At 44.0% G+C, this 25827-nt stretch overlaps 1 protein-coding gene across 1 annotated transcript in view; it reads right to left on the bottom strand.

Annotated features, from left to right (window-relative positions):
- Positions 1–16977: 16977 nt before the first annotated feature.
- The window catches only part of LOC143282061 (cardioacceleratory peptide receptor-like), a 205244-nt gene continuing 196394 nt past the window's right edge, over positions 16978–25827 (bottom strand). Inside the window, exon 10 of the mRNA XM_076587554.1 lies at positions 16978–17269. Coding sequence (XP_076443669.1) covers positions 16978–17269 — 292 coding nt within the window. The remainder of the gene's footprint in view (positions 17270–25827) is intronic.

Below are 25827 nucleotides of genomic sequence, written 5' to 3'. Positions count from 1 at the left end.
CGAGAGATGGGTACTTCGACTCCAAGCCTACCAATTCCGAGTCGTGTACATCCCAGGAAAAGCCAACATTGCTGATCCATTGTCCAGACTCTTGCCTACCCAGACCCCTCCACCATTCTCAAACGTTTCTGAAGAAGCTGAAGAACACGTCAGATTCGTCACAAACAACGCAACGCCATGTGCTGTGACAACGGCTGAAATTGAAAAAGCATCAGTTGAAGACGACGAGCTGGAGACAGTCAGACAATGCATAGAGACAGGACAGTGGCACAATTGTGACAAGCTGTATGCCGCTGTGAGCCATGAACTGTGTACTGTTGGCAACATAGTGCTGAGAGGTTCCCGCATTGTGATCCCCAAAACATTGAGACCTCGCATTCTGACACTAGCCCATGAAGGACATATGGGTATAGTTGGAACAAAACAGAACCTAAGAACCAAAGTTTGGTGGCCCGGCATGGAGAAACAAGCCGAGAAATACTGCAAGACCTGCCATGGCTGCCAACTGGTAAGCCAAGCTAACCCGCCTGAACCAGTGAAGAGCACCAAACTACCAAACGCACCATGGGAAGACCTAGCCATGGACTTCCTAGGACCGCTGCCATCAGGACACTCAGTACTTGTAGTCATTGATTACTACAGCCGGTACTACGAGATTGCCATCATGAAATCTATAACAGCTGAAAAGACTGTGGCAGTGTTAAAGACAATATTCGCCAGACATGGAATGCCGCTCACAATACACTCTGACAATGGGCCGCAGTTCAAATCTGAAGTCTTCGCAGACTACATGAAAGACATTGGAGCCAAACACATCAGAGTTACACCAAGATGGCCGCAAGCAAACGGTGAAGTTGAACGCCAAAATGAATCGCTTCTGAAGAGAATGAAGATCGCACAAGCAGAGGGAAAAGACTGGAAGGTTGAAATTCTGAAATACTTGCAAGTATACAGAGCATCTCCACATCCTTCAACTGGAAAGAGCCCAGGAGAATTACTGTTTGGACGCAAAATCCGAACAAAGATTCCCCAGTTGCCCAGCGACTACATTGACCAAGAAGTCCAAGACCGTGACGCTGAAAGGAAAGGACTTTCAAAGTTGAATGCTGACCAGAAACGAGGAGCGACTGAGTGCAACATCATGCCCGGAGACACCGTCCTGCTGAAAAGAGACCAGAAACAAGGGAAGCTGGACACAACCTTCCTGCCAGAACCATATGAAGTCATCGAGAAATCAGGCAGCAAAGTGACAGTCCAGTCTCCAAGCAGTGTGAAAATCTCCCTCAACTCATCCCATGTAAAGAAGTTTCACAGCCCAAGTAGTGATGAGCCCAGCAGTCCACGGGAGGCAACCCAGTTCACCGACCTTCCAACAGCTGACAGTGAAAACCCACCCCATCCCCAACCCCTAGCAGAGGCCCCACTCAATTCCAGACACCCTACCCCATCACCCCCCAAAACCTGTACTGCAACCCCAGTCCGAAAATCGGAGCGCACAAAGACAAGACCCAGAAAGCTTGAGGATTATGTGACAAGCTGAGAGTGAGAGAGACTGGGAATGAATGCGTGTGTATTTGGATTAGTAGAACAGATAGTTCATTCAATGTGCTTTATTTTAATTTCATTTACTACAGTGATAATACTCTCACTGAATGTTGGACATTGATTTATTTTAAGAAAAGGGAAAGAAAGGAGAGAGAAGGACAAACTTTGAACGAATGTGAGAATGCGTAAGAAAAACAGACATTGAAAGAGTTTAAGATTGAAACTCAAGAGACAATGCTTTCATTTTTTAATTGTTGTATTTAGTTTGTCAGAAGTTTTGAATGAATATGGGTGAACATAAATTTGTTTGTAATTAATTTCTTTAATGTTTGTTTTTGAAACACAAAACAAATTCAGACATTATGAGAGTGAATCACAATGTAAAGAGTTTCCAATTGATTAAGTTGAGTATTTTTACATAGGAAGATAGTATTTTATACCTAAAACAATTACTAATTCTGTTTGAGATCTGTTGGGTAATTTTAAACTGATTTTAAATTAAAGTAAGGGAGGGATGTCGTGTCTATACCTAGATAGTAATACAAGGGAAATTACTATAAAGAGTCACAGGAAGCGTGACGTGATATCTGAATCAAGATGGTGGATTAAACCGGTGTAAATATTACCAAGTGCCTGTGCAATTTGAATGGTAGCACATGATAACAACACCAATCATCCACGCATACATACAAACAAGATACAGATAAGACAGTGTCATAAGTATGGGTTAGAGTTATATTAAACATGATGTGCTGAGAGAAGGGAGAGACAGGCAGAAACAAGGGCAGACAGGCAGACACAATGAGCACAGACAGGCAGAAACAAAGAGCACAGACAGAGAGAAGGGGGGACGGGAGGGAATGTGTACCAGCACTTAACTTTGGTTAATGTTGGCTTCTCGTCGGTAGTTCCGCTGGCCTGAAGTCTTCAGTTCTTCCTGAGGACAAACATAAACCAAATTACAAAATACAACAATGGTTCAAATTCACTAAGAACTGTCGAAAGAGTGGGGGCGGGTTACGTATTTCTATCAGTTCATCACATGCCTTCCGAAGGGGTTACGTATTTCTATCAGTTTATCACATGCCTTCCGAAGGGTTACGTATTTCTATCAGTTTATCACATGCCTTCCGAAGGGTTACGTATTTCTATCAGTTATCACATGCCTTCCGAAGGGTGCACGGTGTTCCGTTGTCCTTATCCATGCACACAAAAGATTCTCAGCTGCACCACTTGACCAGGCTCAGTACTAGTCAGACATCATGTCCAGTGACAAATCATTCACTGAGTTACCAGATATAAAAATTAATCTAAAGCAGCTCTCAAATGACCGGGTGGGCAAGTAAATGTCCGATTTCAGCATCCAATAATTGCTCCCATTTTCATGGCTTGTGGGACCATGAAAAAACGGAAAAAGCAAGATGGTGGAATAAAAACCAACTGAATAGTAATGTACAAAATGAAGAGCAGAAATCCACAAAAAATGGGTTATAAATTTACAGCATCTAATGGTAACATCGTTTCATATATGCACAAAAATTGCCGATAAAATAACTCCTTTAGCAAAATCAAAACACTAGGATGATTCAAAATAATTACCAGACAGAGTGGCTTCTTCAACTGTTTGCAAATGCCGTGCGCGTGTCTCTCCTGAGTCAGCCCTCTAACGGCTCAGTCACAGATACTGACACGATGAACTCATCACAGCGACTTTGGAAAGCATACTGCAACTGAGATCGTGAAAAGCGTGACAGGCGTGCACGCGGCTTACGTTGACCCTAGTCGGCACTGTGTGTTCTATTTTGTGAACTTTTCTCTTTCTCTCTCTCTCTGTCTTTGGCTCAGTCTCACTGACACTGACGCACACAAACACACGCGCGCACGTACACGCCACGCATATTAGTGTATACACACAGACACACACGACACACACATTCACACACACACGCGCGCGCGCGCGCGCGCACACACACACACACACGCACACACACACACACACACACACACACACACAGACCGCCAGGACACACGCTTGATTTAATGATTTTTTTTTTAATGATTTTTTTTTTTAAACAACTACACTGACCCGGAATGGAGTTTACCAAAGGAAAGACAGGAACATTCTCAGTTCCGATAAGCAAACTAAAGCGTTCCGTCACTGCAAAGGTCGCTCATGCAGACCACCAAAATTCCTCAAGAACTCTAGAAATTGAAGTCAGTGTTGTTGTGTGTTAACAGTACACATTTTTTTGTTAGTGCAGGTGTTTTACAGCTACCATGACGGTTTATGATAGTTTCCGCGGTATATATTGTGCACACCTCCACGTTACATCACGAGAGAAAAGAATATAGGCTACAATGAACTGTCTGATGGAACCATTACTTCATCGAAAGCGCTGTCTCTGTTACACTCTTGATAACCTTCACCCCTCAGTCCCTCCCGTCCCATCCACCCACCTGATTCCCCCCGTCCTCAGACGGTTTTAATTCGGGACTCTTCCTCTGTCTGTCTGTCTGTCTGTCCGTCTGTCTGTCTCTCTCTCCAGGGACGATGAAAAAAGAATATTATTGCATGCATTTCTATTGTCCCTGACAAAAATGAATTTTGTGTTGTTTCTCACTCTCAGTCTCGACTGGATTGTCACAAACAATAAATTATTTCTCCAAGCTAACTTTTCCTTTTTGCTCCCCCAACCCGCCACTGACGCCTGTGCAAGCGCGCACGCCCGCGCATATGTGTGTATGTGTGTGGTGGCGGTGGTGTGGTGTGTGAAACGCGGCACAATAGAGAACTGAAAACGAGAAGGAGAGACAGAAAGAGGGGGAGAGTATTATTCTGCACCTCAGAATAAAAAGATGTCCGACTGTGAGCCGCGATTCGTACGTTGACACTGATCCGACCAAGAACCAACAGCCAAAAACAAACAATTAAACTGGACAATCCCCCAAAAAAACACCAAAACACTAACTCACCAACAACACACCAACAACACACCAACAACGGCCATCACACCAAATTCTGAATAATAAACCAATTGTAAGCAATCCATTTTGTAATGCAGTGGGTTGGCATTGATATGATTATTTTGTTACTAATATGGAACTGAGAAACATAAGCACGGAAATTACCGTGACAGCAGTCAATCTAGTCTACAACGCTGCAGTTATTGGTGGTCTCAGCCAGTGCGTGCCGGCGTTATACTAAATATCATCCTGGAAAGGAACTACAAAAATTGAAGCCTGCTGATTTGAGTAAGCTGGACTTTGAAGCTGGTTGCTGGTTGCATCTATTGCTACTAAAGACTTCCTGGTTAACACCGACGGCAGCCCGGGGAACCACTGATTCCAGAAAATATCAACGCATAACAGAAACGGCTTCTCTAGCGATGGTGATTGGTGGTGCTGAAGTTAATGCATTTGCTTTCACAATACGGGTAGCCATTTACGTGTTCTCTAGATACATACGGATGAAGAAAGAAAAATACTTGAGAAAGCAATCAAGCAGAGCAACTGAACAGAGCACAGGCTACATATGAAAGACAAGGAGCTAGAAGTCATCAACGAAAAGCTACGCGGTGAACAAGGACATGCTTTAAAAAAAAAAAAAAAAAAAAAGATTAATAATAATGATAATAATAATAATGATAAGTTTGCTAATGTTGATGCAGCAATATAATCTTGTTACAGGTAAACGTGACACTATACACGGCCCCTTATCCCCCCCCCCCCCCCCCCCCAACACACACACAGAGACCCGAGTGCGCGCGTGCATTATCCATTTCATATTCGAATGTAAATGGAGTGGTATTTTATTTGCCGTATTTTTCTTCTTCAAACTCTCTCTCTCTCTCTCTCTCTGATATACGCACAAACATACCCCCCCCCCCCCTCCGCCCCCCCACACAGCCTCTGCGACCCGAGCGCGCGCGTGCGTTATCCATTTCATATTCGAATGTAAATGGAGTGGTATTTTAAATCGGATATATTTTTCCTCCTCCGCCTCTTCCCCCTCCCACTCCCCCCCCCCCCCCCCCCTTTTTTTTCCCCCTCACACGGGAACACAGTCCCGAAAGACAACTTCAGGCTCATACCAGCTTATCGTTGACACATTGAATGCATCATCTCTGAATCAGAAGAGGAGAGTGGAGGAATGCAGCCCCCCCCCCCAACCCCCCCCCCCCGACCCCCCAGCACCTCCCACCCTCCCCCATTGAAAAGATTTAACTTCGCTTTTGGCATCAACATCCGGCTGCCAGAGTTTCCTATGGGGGTGGCATCCGGCAGGCGTTGAAAGCGGCGGAAAGGTCAATGGAACAGAATGTGGATTATTTGCACACGGTGCTAAGGGTATTGTTGTTGTTGTTGTTGTTGTTCAGAACGTGGTGCCTGCCTTCCACGAGACAGAATTATCCTATCACTGATCTTTTGAGAGAGAGAGAGAGAGGGGGGGGGGAGGGGGCGGAGAGAGAGAAGGGGAGAATGTGGAGCGGAAGAGGGAGACAGAGGACTAGAAAGGAGCGATTCTGGGGAGAGAGAGAGAGAGAGAGAGGGGGGGGGGGGGAAGAAAGAGTACACACTGAACACTGAAATGTTTAATGTCAATAGCTGTAAAGCTCTAGTGACATAGTAGGTACAAATCAGAACAAAAATGGTGTAAAACAAATAAAATGGAACAGAAAGGAAAACCATAATCAAAGCAAAACTAAACTACTAAGGGATAAGCGGCACTTTGGTACTTTGTCATTAAAATTTTTTTGCTTAAAAAGTCCATGTGGCAGGTGGGTACTGTGCCTCCCCCCCCCCCCCCCAGTCGTTTGTCTCCAAGGTACGCATAATCCGTATAATAATTATTTAAGCATGTGACATCGACACACATCATATCAATACGAACACATAACAAAGTACATATAAAACATATAATAATCATTTAAGCATGTAACACCGAAACACGTCATATCAATACGAACACATCATAAAAATACATGTCGAAACTGACATCCAAATGTAACCCTTCCTTTTTGTCTGTGCCCCCCCCCCCTACCCCCCCCCCCCCTACACCCCCTTCATAGAACCCATACTAAGTTTTTAATTGATTAATGACTATTTGGACGTTTTACGTATATTTACTGCCTCGCATACATATTTTGCTAGTGAGAGTATCATATCTTCATTTTCTGTCATCAGTATGCCGAACAAATCTTTTCTCTGCGCTGGAGCTGTATTGAAAAGGGTAAAGTTTTTTTTCCCGCAATTCTTCGTATCTTTTGCAGTTAAATATGAAATGGTTTTCATCTTGTGGGCTTTCGCCACACATTGGGCAAGGGGATGTTGCTACGTCTGAATCGAACCATCTTCTGTTGGCATTCAGTACAAGTGCTCTCAATCCGAGCCTCGCAAAGCAGATTCTATGCCACTTGTTTGTTACGATCTTGATATATTTCTCTGTTTGAAAAATTGATTTAAAATTTCAGTGAATAGAACCATTTATACCTATCATTGCTCTCTATTTCTTCGTGCCAATTTTGTTTGTAACATGCTATAAGTCTATCTTTAAATTCAGATACAAAGCCGCTCTCGTGCCCTACTCCTTGGCACATCCAAACCAGACCGAATCCATGTTCCGTCAGTGTTTTCTTGATGTGGAATACCCAGTTCTGTTTGCCCTTCTCCTCTTGCATCAGCACCATCTCGTATGCTTGCCTACATATTCGTGATGTTGGCAGTCTCGTAAGTTTGAGCCAATATTTTATGCATTTTACAATTAATTCAATATGCAATGGGTACCTGCCAGTTTCGCCATACATTATAGTGTTTGATAAATGTAATGGGACACCAAGAAAGCGCTTCATTACAAAAGTATGTACTCTTTCCATTTGATTAATTGTCATGAGTCCCCATATTTCCGCTCCATAGTTCAAGACTGGTTCAATTTGTGTGTCGAAAGGTTTCCAGAAAAGCTGTGCATCAGTCGACCGTAGTCTCCTGAATGATTTTATAATTCGGATTACACGTTTTTTCCCTTTTCTATTTGCTTCATCCCACACAGACGTCAAACTCAATTTTGTTGTGAATAACATTCCTAGATATTTATATGAATTGGTTACTTTTATTTCTCTATCACCATAGCACCACTTTTCATGAGTCGAAAGATGACCTCCTTTGCGGAAAACTATAATATTGGTGTTATCGAGATTTACTGTTAATTGTAGTCTGTCTGTTTCTTGCTTAAGGGCATTTAACTGATTTTGTAATCCAATGGGTGTGTCAGACAAGAGAACAACATCATCAGCAAATAGCATTAAGAACAATTCTGTTGCCCCAGGTATCATTTGTATTCCATGTCTACCCTTCTTTGATAACTCCACTGCCAATTCATTGATGAAAAAGGAAAACAGTTGTGGGCTTAGCATACAGCCTTGTGGACATTGAAAAAAGTCGGAACAAATACCTTTGTCACGAACACATACAAGTACAGAATCGTAGATGCTTTTAACGGTCATGTAAAACTTTCCATGTATCCCGCTTTTTCTTAGTGTACTCCACAGGATGTTTCTGTTCACGGAATCAAATGCTTTTCTGAAGTCTACGAATGCTACGTATAGCTTAGTCCTGCGTAAATTATGATTTTGGACTAGAGCGTATAAAGTGAATATATGGTCAACAGTGCCATGACCTGTTCTAAAGCCCACCTGTTCCTCTATATTTTTTCTTCTATTTCTGCTGGAAGATAGATAGATAGATAGATAGATAGATAGAGAGAGAGAGAGAGACAGACAGACAGACAGACAGAGAGAGAGAGAGAGAAAGAGACAGAGAGACAGAGACAGAGCAACAGAAAGACAGAGACAGAAACACAGACAGCTAATCTAGAATCGGTAGTTGAGAATTCAGAATCAGTTCAGAACCAGCATTTTGACACATTTCAAAAACTAATGCTTCAGAAAAAAAAGAAGAAAAGGAAATCAGTAAATAAAGCACTGTGGACGGTTGGGTCTGTGGACGTGTAATCCTTGAAGGGATAGGAGGTTTTGGGGGGACACGACCTTTCCTTGGATGTATGAACACAGAAGCAAACAGTAGGAATTTCATTTAGATTAGGATGGAAGCTTCAGTTTCAGTTTCCCAAGGAGGCGTCGGGCAAATGCGTATACGCTACACCACATCAGTTAGGCATATGCCTGGCAAGCAGCGTCACCCAACGCGCTTCGTCAGGTCTTGAGTGCATTGCATGTATACTTGTATACCTATCAGAGTGGATTTCTTCTGCAGAATTTATGCCAGAGGACAACAGTTTTGTTGCCACGGGATCCTTTTCAGTGCGCCAAGTGCGTGCTGCACACGGGACCTCGGTTTATCGTCTCATCCGAATGACTAGTCATACGCTTTGATTTTGATTTTCCAGTCAAACTTGGGAGAAAGGGCGAGAGCGGGATTCGAACCCAGACCCTCACGGACACTGAAGTGGCAGATGAGCGTCTTAACCATTCTGCCACCTTCCTCCTTGAAAATGAAGGGGCGGGTATGTTCACCTAATGGCATGGGAACATTAACAGTTCCTCAAGTGTGTGAATGCACACGCACACGCACGCACGCACGCACACAAACACACACAGATGAACAAACCAATGGAACGACAGACAGACAGACAGACGGACACAGAGATCAAACCAATTTTTCCCCCCTGAAATGAAGTGACTCAGACAAGGTGTGATTCTTGTGACACAATATTTAATGAGCAACAACCAACAGCGATTTTTTTTTTTTTTTGCTGTCCATCGTGAAATAGACGAATCTTAGCAACATCGCTTTCACTTGGTCTTCAGAAAACAACAACAACAACACAACTAACGACCATTGTGTGCAGGGACGTGGTACCGCAAGCATCGACAGAAAAAGTCTTTCTGTACACTGCCTCAGGCAAACATGTGTGGAAAGCACGCACCAGACACCTTAATATATATCCACGCACGTGCGCGCGCGCACTCGAGCGCACGCACACACACACACGCACATACATACACACACGCACACACACACACACACACTCACACACAGTCACGCATACACATGCACACACAACTGTCCAACATCACGTTCAGTGAAAATAAAAAGACTTAGGACACAACCGTTATGCACATGTTATACACATACAGAGTGTGCACACACGCGTCCACCTAGAAATTTTTTTTTTTATACAAAGAAATCACACGACTTACACATGCACACACACACAAACACACAACACATACACACACAGAACGCGCAATAACAGATATTAATGCACGATGCTTCAGAGAAATATGTTCATAGATTTGAAAATGTATAGATACAGCAATACACGAGAATATACCACAAAGATATCATCTCACATAAACCAAATCTGGTAAACGTCAATGTTTCAAAGGCAGTTGTAAAGACCACACACACACACACACACGCATGCACACATACACACACGCACACAGACACATGCACACACGCACACACAATATGTACAGGGATATTGAATACAGGAAAAGCTATGCCAACAATCAGTGAAAGAATGTGCGTCACAAGTCCGGGTTTCGTAACACACACACACATACACATACATGCACACATACACACACACACTCACACGCGCACATACACACACACATACATGCACATACATGCACACACATACACACACACACACACATATGTACATGCACACACACACATATATACACACATACGCATACATACGTTCGTACCAATGATCCGTACTTAACCAACAATGTGTATATAAACATGTGTAACAACAAACAAATATTTCGATAGTTTTGGAACAAAGAGTCATGAAATCACGCTGTTGTGTAACTACAGTGGTAGTTCCACAATTCCAAGAAGTCGTCACACTAACGATTCCACAACAGACTACATAAAAACTTTCACAATCTGTTTTTAATCCAACACCGGCACCACAAATGTTAGGCACAGAGAGGGAATTTTTGTTTGTTTGTTTGTTTTGTTTTCAAACATAAAACCCCTTTACAAACAGACGTTCGGAAAAAAAAATTTTTTTTTCGCCATACAAAATAACTGAAACACGTGAAAAGGTGGGAAAACAACAGCAACAACAACATGCACACACGAACCTATTTGCTGATATGAATCAGATGCGAACTTGGTGAATTGGAAGACGTTTTAAGCTGAGAAAATTGCTAAACAGGCATGGCTGCCATGAGCAATCTTTAAGTTTGCCTTGCGTAAAACATTTTCCTAAGTCAGCGTAGACTTAGGAAGCTTCTTAACTCTAAAGGAAACTCAGAGCTGCTAAGATCGCTAAAGTAACACAACCCAGCCATGGGGATGCATGATAGCTGTTGGGAACCCAGCATGGTTTTCTGTCAGTTTTCTCAGCTGAAAACGTCTACAACTTCTTAAAACGCAAGTTTCAAAAGAGTTTTCAACCATGTCAAAAAAACACACAAAAAAACAACAACAAAAAAACAAACAAAGAAACAAACAAGCACACACACACACACACACACACACACACACACACACACACACACACACACACACACACACACACACACAAGAGGATGGTTTTGTTGTTTTTTTTGCTGAAAAGAAATGATTAAGTACTAGGATTTCAGAATACATAGGTCTGCAACTGCGAAACATCTTTGAAAAGATGATACACGATTTTACAGAGACACCTGCGACTCCTCACTCATTCTCACTCTGTCTCTCTTAAAGATACCTTGTCATAAATCATATCAATATTTCTGTCTTTAAAACAGACTTTGTCTCATATCAATATTTCTGTCTTTAACCCTTTCACCGCCATGGTCGCATTTCGGCACCAGCTAGGTAAAGCACCCATGTCACTGAAAATGCAACCAGATGATGGGCCTTTTGTGCATTAACCTAATGCTCTTAATTTTCAGTGGTAGGATTGGCCATTTTTTCTACACATCACAGGGGACTCCCCAGCTATTCTTAGACACCATATTTTCTGTGGTTCCTGCACAAGGTTAATTTGCACTCTAAACTGACTGGCGGTGAAAGGGTTAAAACAGACTTTGTCTCATTTCACTCTCTAAAACACGCTTTGTCTCTCTCTCAAACATATCTCGTAAATTTTCTTTCTGAATCTACAATACAATTTGTCACTCTCAACTATACTTCGTATCTAAAAAAAAACCCATTCTCTTTTTGTCTCGAAGACACACTGTGATTCTTTCAATTATGGGCTGTTTTGTCAGATCTCTCTCTTTTTATTATTTTTCGAAACGCATTTTGTCCTTCTCAAAACACAATAATTTTTCTTGAAATTCTTACACTTAAGTCATCACATGATAGCATTTCTCAAAATACGTAATTACATCCCCATTTTATGTCTCTGAAACACATTTTCTCTCTCTCTCTCTCTCTCTCAAAAATACACACTAATCCCTCTGCCATTTCTCTCTCTCCTTCTCTCTCATTACACACACACACACACACGAAGATGAGAAACAAAGAATTATTTCGCCAATCTTTAAAACACACACACACACACACACACAATCACAAGAGAATACGAAACAAAGAGATTTTATTTCGCCAGTCTTTAAACACACACACACACACATATATATATATATATATAGAGAGAGAGAGAGAGAGAGAGAGAAGACACACACACACACACACATATATATATAAAGAGAGAGGGGGGAGGACAGGGACAGAAAGAGGCAGGAAGACAAAGAGAGACGGAGAGACAGTGACAGAAGCTGGAACAGACAGAGACACAAACAGTCCAAAGCCATGACAAAGAACAGCGGAAGCCAGCTCCCTCCACCTCCACACCAACCCCTTTTACAAGGGAGAGAACTCCGAATCCACTCCCCAATCCCACCACCCCCGCCCACCCCCCACACGAGTTCCTGATCCCCCTCACCACCACCCACACTCCCCATGCTCCCCCCCCCCCTCTCCCCCCAAGGCCTTTTTCCTTAATGAGCCCAGGAACAGCCAGGGAAGCTAACAGCAGCTGTAGACACTGAAGAATCCGGCTTTCGGCGTCTGGAACTCGTTAACAGACAATGGACCACCAGTCTTCTCTCTTTCTCCCCACCCCCCCACCCCCCTCCGACCCCCCCACCCCCCTCGCAGAGACCCTCATCTGATGTCCAGTGGCTGTCTGAATAACCCAGCCAACAGCTTTTCGTCATGAGAAATGCGGCATTCTTTGTCTCTATCCGCCTCTTAAAAAAATGATCTTCCACATGAGAACCTTCCGCCAGTAAGATTTTGATGTCAGCAGCGGTGAAGCACTGTCATTGTCACCGTTTTTCGTCGTGCGTTCTGAGAGAGTCGACACGCGACAGCACTGCACAGCTTGTTGGCATGACCGGTGTTGATTCCTTAGCCTTGACCAGAGCGATTTGTGTACCTTCAAGCTTGTCAACTGCTTGGTCTGTCTGTTTGTCGCTGTTAGTCCCGTGAACGCTGTCCCATATTCTGAACCTTCTCGGGTTTTTTTTTCTTTTACTGTTCAAGGTCGGAGAAGTCACGTATCATGAGGCTTAAAAAAAAAATTTTAATCCGTGCCGTACGTATGACCTTGACTCCGTCGCAAAAGCGATTTTTTTTTTTCAGTTTTAGCAGCGCTAACTTTGCTACGATTTTTTCTTGTACCGTAGCACGCTAGCACAACAGCTGATCTGATAATGTAAAATAAAAACCAGCCATTAAGCTTGCTGTGAAGTTGTTAGCACGCACACTTGTTCTGAGGACAGTTTTGTGTGGCCGCTGTTGACAACTGAGAAAACCTTAATCCAAATAAATATCTCGTGCTTAGAGGCATGATAAACATTTTATATCAGACAAAACATATGGCTTTATATCGTTACCAACTGAATTAATGGATATTCATCCGCGGGACTGCGAAGCAGGCAAAAAGACATTTAATTTATTCGGTATCGTCAAATTGGATATTGGATAATGACACAGAAAAGCACATTTCAACCTTGAACATGAAACATTACACAACTAACACTTGCTCGTTCGATATGTCTTTGATAGATAAATGACAGAATAATGATAGACAACGTGGCAAACAATTCTGCACCTTGTATCGGCCAGAATTGTTGGCGTGGTACAGAATTCAAATTGGACCACACACATAAGCACACACACACATACACACACACACACGCGCGCGCGCGCGCGTGCTCCCCCCCGCCCCCCCACACACCCTCCTGCCTCCCCCCTCTGGCCCCCGTATCACTCACACACATACACACAAAGGAAACCGCTAGGAACAGAAGGTGATAAGCCGTGGAATTAAAGATCATGGTGAACACTTTCTTCCTTTCCATTTGTGACTGTCCGTTTTTCTGTAAAACAACAACAAACAAACAAAAAACAACACCACACAACCCACCCCCCTCCCCAACAAAAAAAACAGTACATCGACGACAGTAGATTTCCCCCCATCCAACACACGAAAGAATCCACTGCAGAACAACTAAGCAGAACCAATGCATGTATAGAGCTAGCCAAGACTTGTGAATTGTGGAACGAAACAAACCAAAACCAACAACAACAAAACCAAAAAGACGCAGCATTGTTTGAACAACCAGCTCTTTCTCGAAGGAAAGCATTCAAAGATTTTCACAAAAAGAAGAAGAAGAAAACATGTGTCGGGACATAAATAAAATACGATATACTTCTGCAATGACTAGTACGTCAGTAACATTTCTGTTGCAACGATAATCCACACATACACATAATTTAAAGAGATTCCTCAAAGTATGTGATCCTGATATCGGCCAAAAAACAAAACAAAACAGGATTTCAGATTTTAAAATGTATTTGTAATATCTGTAGTAAACTCACATGTAAAAGAACTGGCTTCATGTTTCCACAGTTGAAACAAAACTACCGTTTGTTTGTCACAAGTCAAACAGAGCTGCCTAACTAAAAGTTTCGTCATATCTCACAGATTTCAAGCCACGCTCTGCTGAAGACACCGAACACCCTGGAGATAATTTGTTTTGCTCCCATTTTATGCATCTCCATTTCGTACGTTTCAGACACGTTGGTACCTTGATTTTCACAATTTAGGCCTTGCTGCACTAACTCGTTCTTTTTTCCTGACACACGAATTACAAGCTACGTTTGGTTTTCTTCCCAGCATCATTTTCCAACATTCTCTGGCTTTATCTATCTATCTATCTATCTATCTATCCTATTTATTCATAAGTTTCAGCTGTTTCGTGGTATCATTCGTCCCATGAATATCCCTGTGGGTCGTGTGTCGCGGTGATCATTTCCTTTGTATCACACACGGTTAACCTCGCTTGCTGTCATTTGAGCAGACACAAACTGAAGCCATGTGCTTGTTTTCAAATACATCACTTCGTACTGTTCAACCAGTTAAAACCGCTGGACTATTTCAGGACGTATGATGGAGTCTCTCGTCGGACCGACGGATGAGTAGGCAGGCAGGCTTATCTGTCGGTGTGTATCCTCATATGCGAGAAGAGGCCGATTCTGGATGCGCAGCACTTCCCACAGGTGTTGCAAGGGAAAACGTCTCCAGAAGTTGAGCCCTGCTTCCTTCGCTCACGCTTCTCCTTTATGGCCAGCGTTCTCTTGTTTTCAAACGTCTTTATGCCACTTGAGCACAGAATCCTCCAGCGAGAGCGGTCAAGGGCATCAGTTTCCCAGGAAGCGATGTCTATGTCACAGGCTTAAAGGACGTAAGTTAGGACGTAACATTACGTCCAAAGGGACGTCACTGATGACATCTCCAGTTTTAGAGTAATGCATGCGTGTAAATGACTGGTGTGAAAGCGCTTTGATTTGTCTCTGCACAAGATTCAGCGCTATATAATAATAATAATAATCTTCAAATATATCTGGAAGGTTTATAATTCACACATTTAACCTGGAGTGGTGTATCTCCAGACCACTTTCTCAGTTTTGGCTGATTGTTTTGGATATTGATTTATGACTTGAAACACCACTTTGTTTTTTCTCTCTCTCTCTCTCCAGACAGTCAAGGGGTCTTCAATCACCATTTCTTATATCACTTCACGCTGCATGAGCACAAAGGATAAAAAAACAACAACCCATGCTATATATATTTATAAAAGAAGTTCAAAACTGTGTGTGTCACTGTTCTTTGCCAAGCTGTTGTCTGGAAAGAAAAAAAAAAGTTTCATATCTTTCTTCTGGTATTATTGTCGCCACGCAGCGGTTTCACATTACATCTTCCTCTCTCTGTGTATTTCTTCTTCTTCTTCTTCTGCGTTCGTGGGCTTCAACTCCCACGTTCACTCGTATATACGCGAGTGGGCTTTTTACGTGTATGACCGTTTTTACCCCGCCATGTAGGCAGCCATACTCCGCTTTCGGGGGTGTGCATGCTGGGTATGTTCTTGTTTCCATAACCCACCGAACGCTGACATGGATTACAGGATCTTTAACGTGCGTATTTGATCTTATGCTTGCGTATACACACGAAGGGGGTTCAGGCACTGGCAGGTCTGCACATATGTTGACCCGGGAGATCGTAAAAATCTCCACCCTTTACCCACCAGGCGCCGTCACCGTGATTCGAACCCGGGACCCTCAGATCGAAAGTCCAACGCTTTAACCATTCGGCTATGGCGCCCGTCGTCTGTGTATTTCGATTTTCCTTATTGGGGAAAAAAATACCGTATCACAACCTTTCTTTATTCAGTCGTCGTCAGTATCATGGCACGTAGTGCTTAGCTGTAGTTATTCACACGTCCTCACACCAACAGTGGCTTGTACATTGGACTTTCATTTCATATCGTGTTCCACACAGATCTTGATGACACTGTTGTTGTTTCACGTGAGAGAGTGAGGCCAGCTTGTGTGTGACAGACCTCAGTGGGAATTGTTTTTTGTCGGACGACACTTTCCACCCTGGCAGCAGGACGACTGGCACTACTTGTGGGTCTTCTCCGTGTTGAAAAAAAGAAAAAAAAAGAAAAGAAAAAAAGGGCAAACGATTTACTAATATAAAGAAAGTCTGTCAACCTTCTAGTCCTTCGGCGCGTCTGTTGCTCCACATGGCATGATCACCCCCCCCCCTCCCCCCCTCCCCCCGTCCCCTCTCGAAGTAAAGTATTAAAAATTAGAATAAAATAAAATCAAAACAGAAAAAAGCTGAGGTCCCTTCACAAGTTCTCCTCCTTACTGACATACTGTGGGTACGCCTCCATCGTACTCCACGTCACCGTCGGCCGAGTTCTGCTGCCGAGCACGTGAGGCGCGCGCCGGCCGGGAGGCATACCCCTCCTCCCCTCCCCAGCCGCCACCACACTCTGTGGGGGCGCTCGTCGCCCTCCACCAAGATACCCTCGTCGTCCTCCTCCTCCTCCTCCCCACTGGGAGATCTCCATGTCCCCCTGCTCCCCGCCCCCACCCCCTCCCTCCTCACAGCTCCTGGGACTGGGTGCGCACGTGCATGGACAGCAGCGCCCGGTCAGCCTCCGAGATGCGCTGCTTGACGTAGGGGATGCGCGGACCGCCGTCTTGCTGCGGGTCCCGGCTGCCGCCGCCGCCACCGCCGCCGCTGGTGGCAGCGCGGAGTTCCGGGCCGCTGCTAAGGCGAAGGTCCTGGGTGTCTGTCATGCTCGTGTAATCTGTTCCCGAAGTCGGGCCTGGCGAGTCATCGTGGCAACACTGACAGACCTGCTCGGAGATCCTCCGGAACAGATAAGCCCGTCTGCAACACACACACACACACACAGAGAAAAAATTACACACCCATGAATACCATCGCAGCATGCACGTTCGATTACGCGTACACGTTCCTGCACATGTTTTTTTTCTTGAGGTATACGTCAGTGGTTCGTGCATCATGGCGCGCTCAAGCATGCGCGTGGTCTCCTCAAACGAGGCTAGATAAGCGCAATGACTTATTGCGAAGATCAGACACATTGCTCCACACACACACACACACACACACACACACACACGCACGCATATATATATATATATATATATATATATATATATCATATATACATTTTTTATAAGCCCAACAGTCGGCTTATATCACAGACTGACATAAGTTTACATTTGGGCCAACAGCAAAGTGAGAGCTGTATTATCAATGGTTTCTCCAGTCAATGGGAAACCATTTACAGCTTAGTCTTTTGTGAAGGACTATGACTCTCAAACTAGGAGGCAAAATTGCACTGGCTCTTAGTGCTGCAGCCTTGTGGGCTAGTTGGCCTTTGGGAACCATCCCAACGCCGACTGTCCTAAAACCCTCTTGGCCGAGAGAGTGGGGATGTACTTGGGCAAGACACTCTCCACTATAATCAAATTCTAGCCCAAATAGTCGGAACAGCAGTTGCCTCCTCTGCTGTTCTGATGGTCATTAAGTCGGACACGACTGACTATCGCACGCACGCACACACACACACACACACACACACACACACACACACACACACACAACATTTTTTTCAGGAGAAAAGGTTAGCGCATGTGGATCAGTCCGCACGCTTTGACACCTTCTTGAAACCTAACCTGACTTTCTCGCGCGCCTCGATGTGTGGGCAACCAATAAGCGCTAAACACATATCCCAGTTCGCACGTACAGACAGACAGGAAACGGAAGCACGAGCACACACGCAGACACACAGGCAAGGAGACAAGCACGCACGTACACTCACGCGTTTAAACATACACATATACATGCCCACGCACACGCACACAGACACATGCGTGCGCACGCACACACACACAAACACACGCACACACACAACACCCGTGCGCGCGCACACACACTCATTCCGAGTGTTGAAGGAATACATATGCTCGTTCATGCAAAAAGACACAAAAAAAGCATGCACTGTACCACCCCAAACTAGAAAATCCACATCAACAAAACCCCCAACCAAGGTTTTACAAAAGAAGAACAACAACTACACACACATACACACACACGCGCGCGCGCCGTTTATTACAAGACGTTTAAATATGTAGGAAGAAGCTATAGGCCATACTTAATAGCAAAATATGTACACTTAAAAATAAAAGGACAAAACAAAAATATTCAACCTAAAACACACACACACACACACACACACACACACACACACACAAAACCGCCATGAGAATTGTGTGTTCGTGCGTGCAAGTGTTCATGCCTTTTTTCCTTCCTTTTTCAATTCTAGTGAATACCACGTTTTTTCTTTCCTTAGAAAATTGATTGATTCAATGAAATAATTAAACCTTTCTTGCTGCCGCAGCTCAAAATGAAACAAACAACAACAACCCAAATCAAACCAAACCAAAACAAAAAAAAAAACAACAAAACCCTCCAAACCTTAATGAGGAGAAATTACACGACGAACGCACACGCACTGCATACACAGTGCATACTATTCAAAAAGATGTCTTCTGATTATTATTATTATTATTATTGGTCTCCAAATCTCTCAGCTGTAACAACGTGTACTCAGTATCACGCAATACACGTATCACATTAATTCATCAACAACAGTGTGAATAACATTCGCCTTTTGGCCTCGCCTGTCTGTCTGTCTGTCCGTCTGTCTGTCTATCTGTCTGTCAGGGCCTAGGCATCAGACCCATGATTCTGACCGAAAAAAACACAAGTTTGGAACACTAATTGCGTCTGACCTGTTCCTCGGTTCTTAGTAAACAAATCAGGGGAGAAAAAAACCCCAACAGACCTCGTATCTTAATTAATTAGCTTGGGAAACTGCTCCAACTGCGACAAAATTAGGCCCACCAGGCTGGAGAGCTGCTCGCTTCGCTTCCATGGTTTTTGGAGGAGGCGTTCTGTAAGTGGAATATGATGAGTGGCCACTTTGGGTTTGTTGTTAACCTGGTTTGTTTGCCTGGTTTTGCTTGGAGTGGGCGGTGTGTCAATATTCTTTCAGGCGGGCGCGCGCTGTTCAGGCAACTTTTGTGAACAGACTGCCTCTTTAGTGAATTGCACGTTGTACCTTGGTGTTTGTATTTCTATAGAAAAACAACAACAACAAACAAACACACAGAGGATAGGCTCTCAAGGTCTGATCACCGCGTTGGGTTTCGAGGAGGCATCTGATGCCTTTATTTTTTTGTATACAACAGTTGTTATGCAGCGTATATGGATCTGTCCGCATGCTCTGATAGATACCCCCTTGAAAGTGAAACTGAAACTTGAAACAGAAGAAAAAAAAGAACAAAACAAAACAAAACAAAGCAAAAAACAAACCAACAAAAACGTTTTACATGCACATGAAGCATTTCGGTTTGATAGACGCACTTCAGTGTAATCTGACAAAAGTCTTCGACTCCAAGGTTTGCAACACAGCCTATTGAAAGGGAAGAACCACACTAGGACACCCCCACCCCCACCCCCCCACGCCACTTGGAACGCCAGAAGAACCTCGCACCTGGACAGGGCACTCAGGACTCCACCCCTCCAACAACGAAACCTTCACAACACCAGGACCCCAGCCTCTGAACAGTTTGACCATAAGGTTCAAGCCAATAGGTCGTTGAACACTACCAAGCATTCACACCATACAGATACGGTGATCACCCTTGGGGGCAGGCAGGGGAGTGGGGAAGGAGGGGGTCCCCTCTGCAGTCTAGCCACAGGTCTGTGTCGGAGAAGACGTGGCAGCCCCAACGCGGGGAATGGGGGAAACTGTCGAGATTGATCCCCCCACCCTCCAACCAACATGCACTCCACGGCTGGTATCCAGAAGGGATGACTGGATATCATAAAATCATAGTCCCCGCAGAAAGAAGTCATTCACACCACATAACCCACTGAAAGAAAAGCATTCACGCCATACAACCCACTGAAAAACGAAACATTCACATTCTCACGATATAACCTGCTAGAAACGAATCCCTCACATTCTATATCACCATACAACAAACATGAAAATGAATCATTCAAACCACGCAGCCTACAGAAAGCGGAGCATCCCAACCGCGTCAAACGACCGGAAAGCAAACAAGAGAGAGCGCTATGGCGGACAGACAGAAACGGTTCCCAAGTACTACCAGCAACGAAAATTAACGAGCGTGTCCACTCAGCAAACGGAAGTAATTTTACGCCTGGCCGAAACTGTATAACCAGCCTCATCAGCACGATTGTCACTGCGTCACATTAACGATACTTCTTCTTCACAAAGTCTGTTTGTAGGCCTTGTTATTATTCCAAACATTTAGAAATAGACTATTCAATGGAGGCAAATCATGTTGCCGCAGGCTATACAGCCTAGGTGTGACCGCAAGGAGCAATCTCAGGGCTGAAAATCCATCAACATCTTCAGTGGAATCAAGGATCGAAACCACATATGAAAATGCTGTGTAGTTGAAAAAAGGGGTTTTCAGTCCCTTACGTTAAACTTCATATTGTAAGTAATTAATTCCAGCGATAGTCGGGGGGTGGGGATTTATCAGTTCTAGTTAAAATACAATTACGTTTGTACATTAACGTACACACGCAACTGAAAAACAAAACAAATCGCTGTTCAGATATTCCTTCATTTGTGCGCACGATGTGTTGTGCGGAACCAGAAGGGGCACATGATGCGTGCGCAGTGACAGCAATCACAGCATGGTGGCTGTGACCGGAAATGCACAGCGGAAGCTGTAAACTACAAAGGATATGCCCATCCGCCAGCACCCAAAAACAAAAGGAAAAAAAATCGTTTTCCGGCGTGGTTAAATGGATTGTGGACAATGCTGCACCCACCTACATTTCCCCTTCCAGCTTTATTACTGATGAACGTTTTTACATGTGCGGTTCATTAAAAAAAAAAAAAAAAAGAAAGGAGAAGAAAAAAAGAAAGAAAAAAGAAAGAAAAAAACACAAAAAAACAACAACAACAAAAAATGACAAAGGAAAAAAATTCAAAGAAAGGAAAAACAAAACATGATTAACATGATTATATAAAACAGACCGTGATTACCTCAATACTCATAGGTCATCACGACAGTTTTGTACCGACTGATAAGCATTGACGGAGTTCCGAAATTGGGAGATTAAATCAAGATAAAATCAAGATCTTCATATGCATACCATCTGTAGTCAATCAGCCAATATATCATCCCCCCCACCACGCTCTTTGTTCAGCATCTTCGATTGATCATCCATCACCACCCCAGGGACAATAAAGACGACAGGTGTTTCGGTAAGGTCTCATTTCACGCACCACCCTTCCTGAAGATGGCACCCCGGATAATTCGCCAAAAGTCACCGCGAATATTTTACTCACCATCACGGTAATTGCAGATGATGAGGAATCTCCTCGTCCAGTGTTAATCTGAAGGTTTTATTTATTTATCTATTTATTCGTCTGTTTTAGCTGAGCTGCACTGGGCTGGTTCAACTGAGGGGTAGGAACCGAAAAGGTGATCTTTGCTATGTGGATTCATTCTAATTTCATCTTCCTGCATTTTAAGGCCAGTTCCAACCCCGGGGGACTCCTTACCAACGCCACGCTCACACACTCGCATGCAGGTTTGAAATTTTTTTTCTCTATTAATATGTTGCAAATGGAAGTCATCCATTTCAATAAGTGCTTTAATCTGTGTGAATTTAGCTCTAAAATCCGTTAGTCGGGGTGTCACATCGTTCGTTTCTGTGGTAGACTGGAAGTTATGGTTTCCGGGACACCCAGTATTTTTGCTCGGGAAATGATCATTTGAAACAATGCTCGCCTGGAAAAGCAAATTGTAATGTTCGTTTGAAACTAACATGATTGGTTTGATTGTTTGTGTGTGTGTGTGTGTGTGTGTGTGTGTGTGTGTGTGTGTGTGTGTGTGAGTTAGGTAGAGAGTGAGTGAATGTGTGAGAGCTAGAGTGAGAGAGAGGGAGAGAGAGGGGTGAGTAAGAGAGAAAGAGAAAGACAGAAAGAGTGAGAGAAAGAATGAGTGAGTGAGTGAATGAGAGAGTGAATGAGAGAGAGAGAGAGAGAGAGAGAGAGAGAGAGAGAGAGGGTGAATGACATAGAAACAGTGAGAGAAAGAATGAGTGAGTAAGTGAATGAGAGAGTAAGTGAGAGAGAAAGAGAGACAGACAGAGAGAGGGGAGGTGTGGGGGAGGTGGTGGTGGGCGGTGTGTGTGTGATGGGTGTGTGTGTGTGTGTGTGTGTGTGTGTGTGTTTGTGTGTGGGTGCGTTAGGGTGCGTGGGGGGTCGATGTCAGACGTGTTTTCTCGCGGTACCATCTTATCTTACTGAAGTGCGAGATTGCACAGTCTGACAGCTGCCGCTGCTCCAGACTCCTACACACGGTGTGTGTAGGGGTTTGGACTGGGGACTGGCCGGGTGGCCATGTGAATGTCATCCAAGCAGAAACAGTGGTAAAAATGCGTACTGCCACCTCCAGCGGAGAGATGTATGTCACAACCACACACGACAGAATTGTCCCACCACGGGTTGAGATCGAAATGTGAATTGCGGAGAGCACCATCAGAATCTCTCTCTCTCTCTCTCTCTCTTTCTGTGTGTGTGTGTGTGTGTGTGTGTGTGTGTGTGTGTGTGTTGTGTGTGTGTGAAAGGCTGAGAGAGAAAGAGAGGGTAGAGAGAGAGGGGGAAGAGAGAGAGTATACAAAATAAAATAAAAGGTAAGTATCGACTGATACTTGCATGATCATAGTTAAAGGGAAAATGATTTTTGAAAAAAAAAGAAAAGAAAAAGCAAATGAGAGCGAGAGGCAGAGACAGTGACAGAGACAGTCAGAGAGCGAGAGACAGAGACTGTCAGAGAGCGAGAGACAGAGACAGTCAGAGAGCGAGAGACAGAGACAGTCAGAGAGCGAGAGACAGAGAGAGAGACACACACACATACAGAGAGACAGGAAGATTAAAGCATCGCGTTAGAGCGACATGACAAGAAGCGTCAGATATCGGTGAAATGAATATGTGGGTGGTGGTGGTGGTGGTGGTGGTGGTGGTGGTTAGGAACAGGGCGGAGAGTGGAGGGGTGGGGACGGGTGAGGGCTGGTGCCGTGGTGGGTGGGGAGGGGAGTGGATGGTTGGCAGCAAACCTGGTGACCGGACGTCGACCTCAGAACCAATCACAGCAATGTCCAGCTGCAGGAACAAGTGGTGCCTCAACCCCACTTTGCGACCCCCCCCCCCGCACCCCTCCCCTCCTTGCCCCCCCACCCCCTCCACTCATCGCCTTATCCCACTGCAACTTCTTCACCCACACCCTTCCAGCACCTCTTCCTATGTACAACTACCTAATTCATGCCCACCACCCCGCCACACACACAAAAAACCCCACCAAAACAAACAAACAAACACCCCCCCCCAAAAAAAAAAAAAAAAAACAAAAAAACAACAAAAAAACAACAAAAAACGACGCCACCCCTACCCCCCAAAAAACAAATCAAAACAAAACAACAAAAAACAACAAAACCACAAACAACAACAACAAACACAAATAACAACAACAACAACGGCAACAACAAAAACGGTTAAATAAAATGTAGGTGCCAGTTACGAAGTTCGACAACACACGGGGAAAGGACAGAGCACCTCGGCAGTCTGACCGCTAAGTACCTCAACAGTGCCAACGCTAAGAACTTCAACAGTGTGAGTGCTAGGAACCTCAACAGTGTGAACATTTTTGTTCTATTATATATTTTCCAACGTAGGTATAGTTTCTCTGATTCTGGATACTGGCAGCAAAAGTTTCCTCAGCCCAACTGATAATTACTGAAAGTTTGAACTTCCTTGTAAAATCCAGTGGTTTCACACAACCGGCAAAAACCGACACAGAAACGTCTTGGGTTGAAAACGCGGTGACAAAACTAAAGTTCACAGCTGCATTCAAGTATTCTGGCCACGTTGTTTTTTTACTATCCTTGCACCATCTCAGTAACCCCAGGGTTATAGAAAATCGTTGGGGCTCTGATTCGGGCAGATCGCTGCCAGGAAACTGGCAAAACTAGATCAAAGATCCTGATGGACCTTCCCATTGATGCCCCGAGGCGCGAGAAAGTTGGACACCATTTTGTGGACGTACAGCGCTGGCCATTCCCAGCCGAATTCGACGTAGCTTTTCGTTAATGGGTCTGCGTGGGGAGCTTTGAAGCCCCCTCAAAGTCATGAGGCTGTATAATGGTTGCTTTAGCATCTATAGCCAAATGTTTTAGGGTTACAAGAGTGGGTGATCGTGCTCCGCCGGTTTTGATATTTTTGTACACACACACACACACACACACACATATATATATATATATATATGATAGTCAGTCGTGTCCGACTATGACCATCAGAACAGCAGAGGAGGCAATTGCTGTTCCGACTATTTGGGCTAGAATTTGATTATAGCGGAGAGTGTCTTGCCCAAGTTACATCCCCACTCTCTCGGCCAAGAGGGTTTTAGGACAGTCGGCGTTGGGATGGTTCCCAAAGGCCAGCTAGCCCACAAGGCTGCAGCACTAAGATCCAGTGCAATTTTGCCTCCTTGTTCGAGAGTCAAAATCCTTCACAAAAGACTAAGCTCTAAATGATTTCCCATTGACTGGAGAAACCATTGATAATACAGCTCTCACTTTGTGATATAAGCCGAGTGTTGGGCCTTGTATATGTTAACTTACTACTCACAAAATTTTCTCCCTAGCCCTGCATGTCTTCATACTCACAGACTATATAATGGACGCATCAGCTTCTATGAGGCAATGTTTTAGAGCATAACATTGGACTGACTATGTTTCGCCTTTTCTGACATTTTTTCTTGTATGTATTAACTTAATACTCTCATATTTTTCTTCCTAGCTCTGTGTATCAATACTCACAGAATTGGGTTTACTTCTACATCTTAGAACTGTCCAAGCTGGCACGAATCTGGAATACGTGCATATGCTTATGTAGCGGATAGGGAGGGGTGGACAGGGCGGGGTGGGGGAGGTTTTGGTGGTGAAAAAAACAAACAGACAAAAACCAACTGATATAGAATTCTAGAAAGAAATATGTCAACATATTCCGAACACCGAATATAGCCTACATACTCAAATCCTCAACCGTCGAACAGAACTGTTTTCTTTCACCGTTATAATATCCTGTAACTATAAAGAATTCCCCGGAGGGAACTTTCCACACACACACACACACACACACACACAGAGAAAAACAAACAACAAGATAAGAATAAGAAAAAAAAGCAAAAACAAACGCAAAAGAACACAAAATATGTCCAGTCCTCACACAACAAATTCAGACCCCCCACCCCCACCCCCCAAAAAAAGGAAGAAAAAAAAGAAAAAAAAAAGAAGAGAAACAC

This window comes from Babylonia areolata, chromosome 1 (assembly GCF_041734735.1).
Source record: "Babylonia areolata isolate BAREFJ2019XMU chromosome 1, ASM4173473v1, whole genome shotgun sequence".
Classification (NCBI taxonomy): Eukaryota; Metazoa; Mollusca; class Gastropoda; order Neogastropoda; family Buccinidae; genus Babylonia; species Babylonia areolata.
This window is presented reverse-complemented; position numbering and strand designations above follow the sequence as displayed.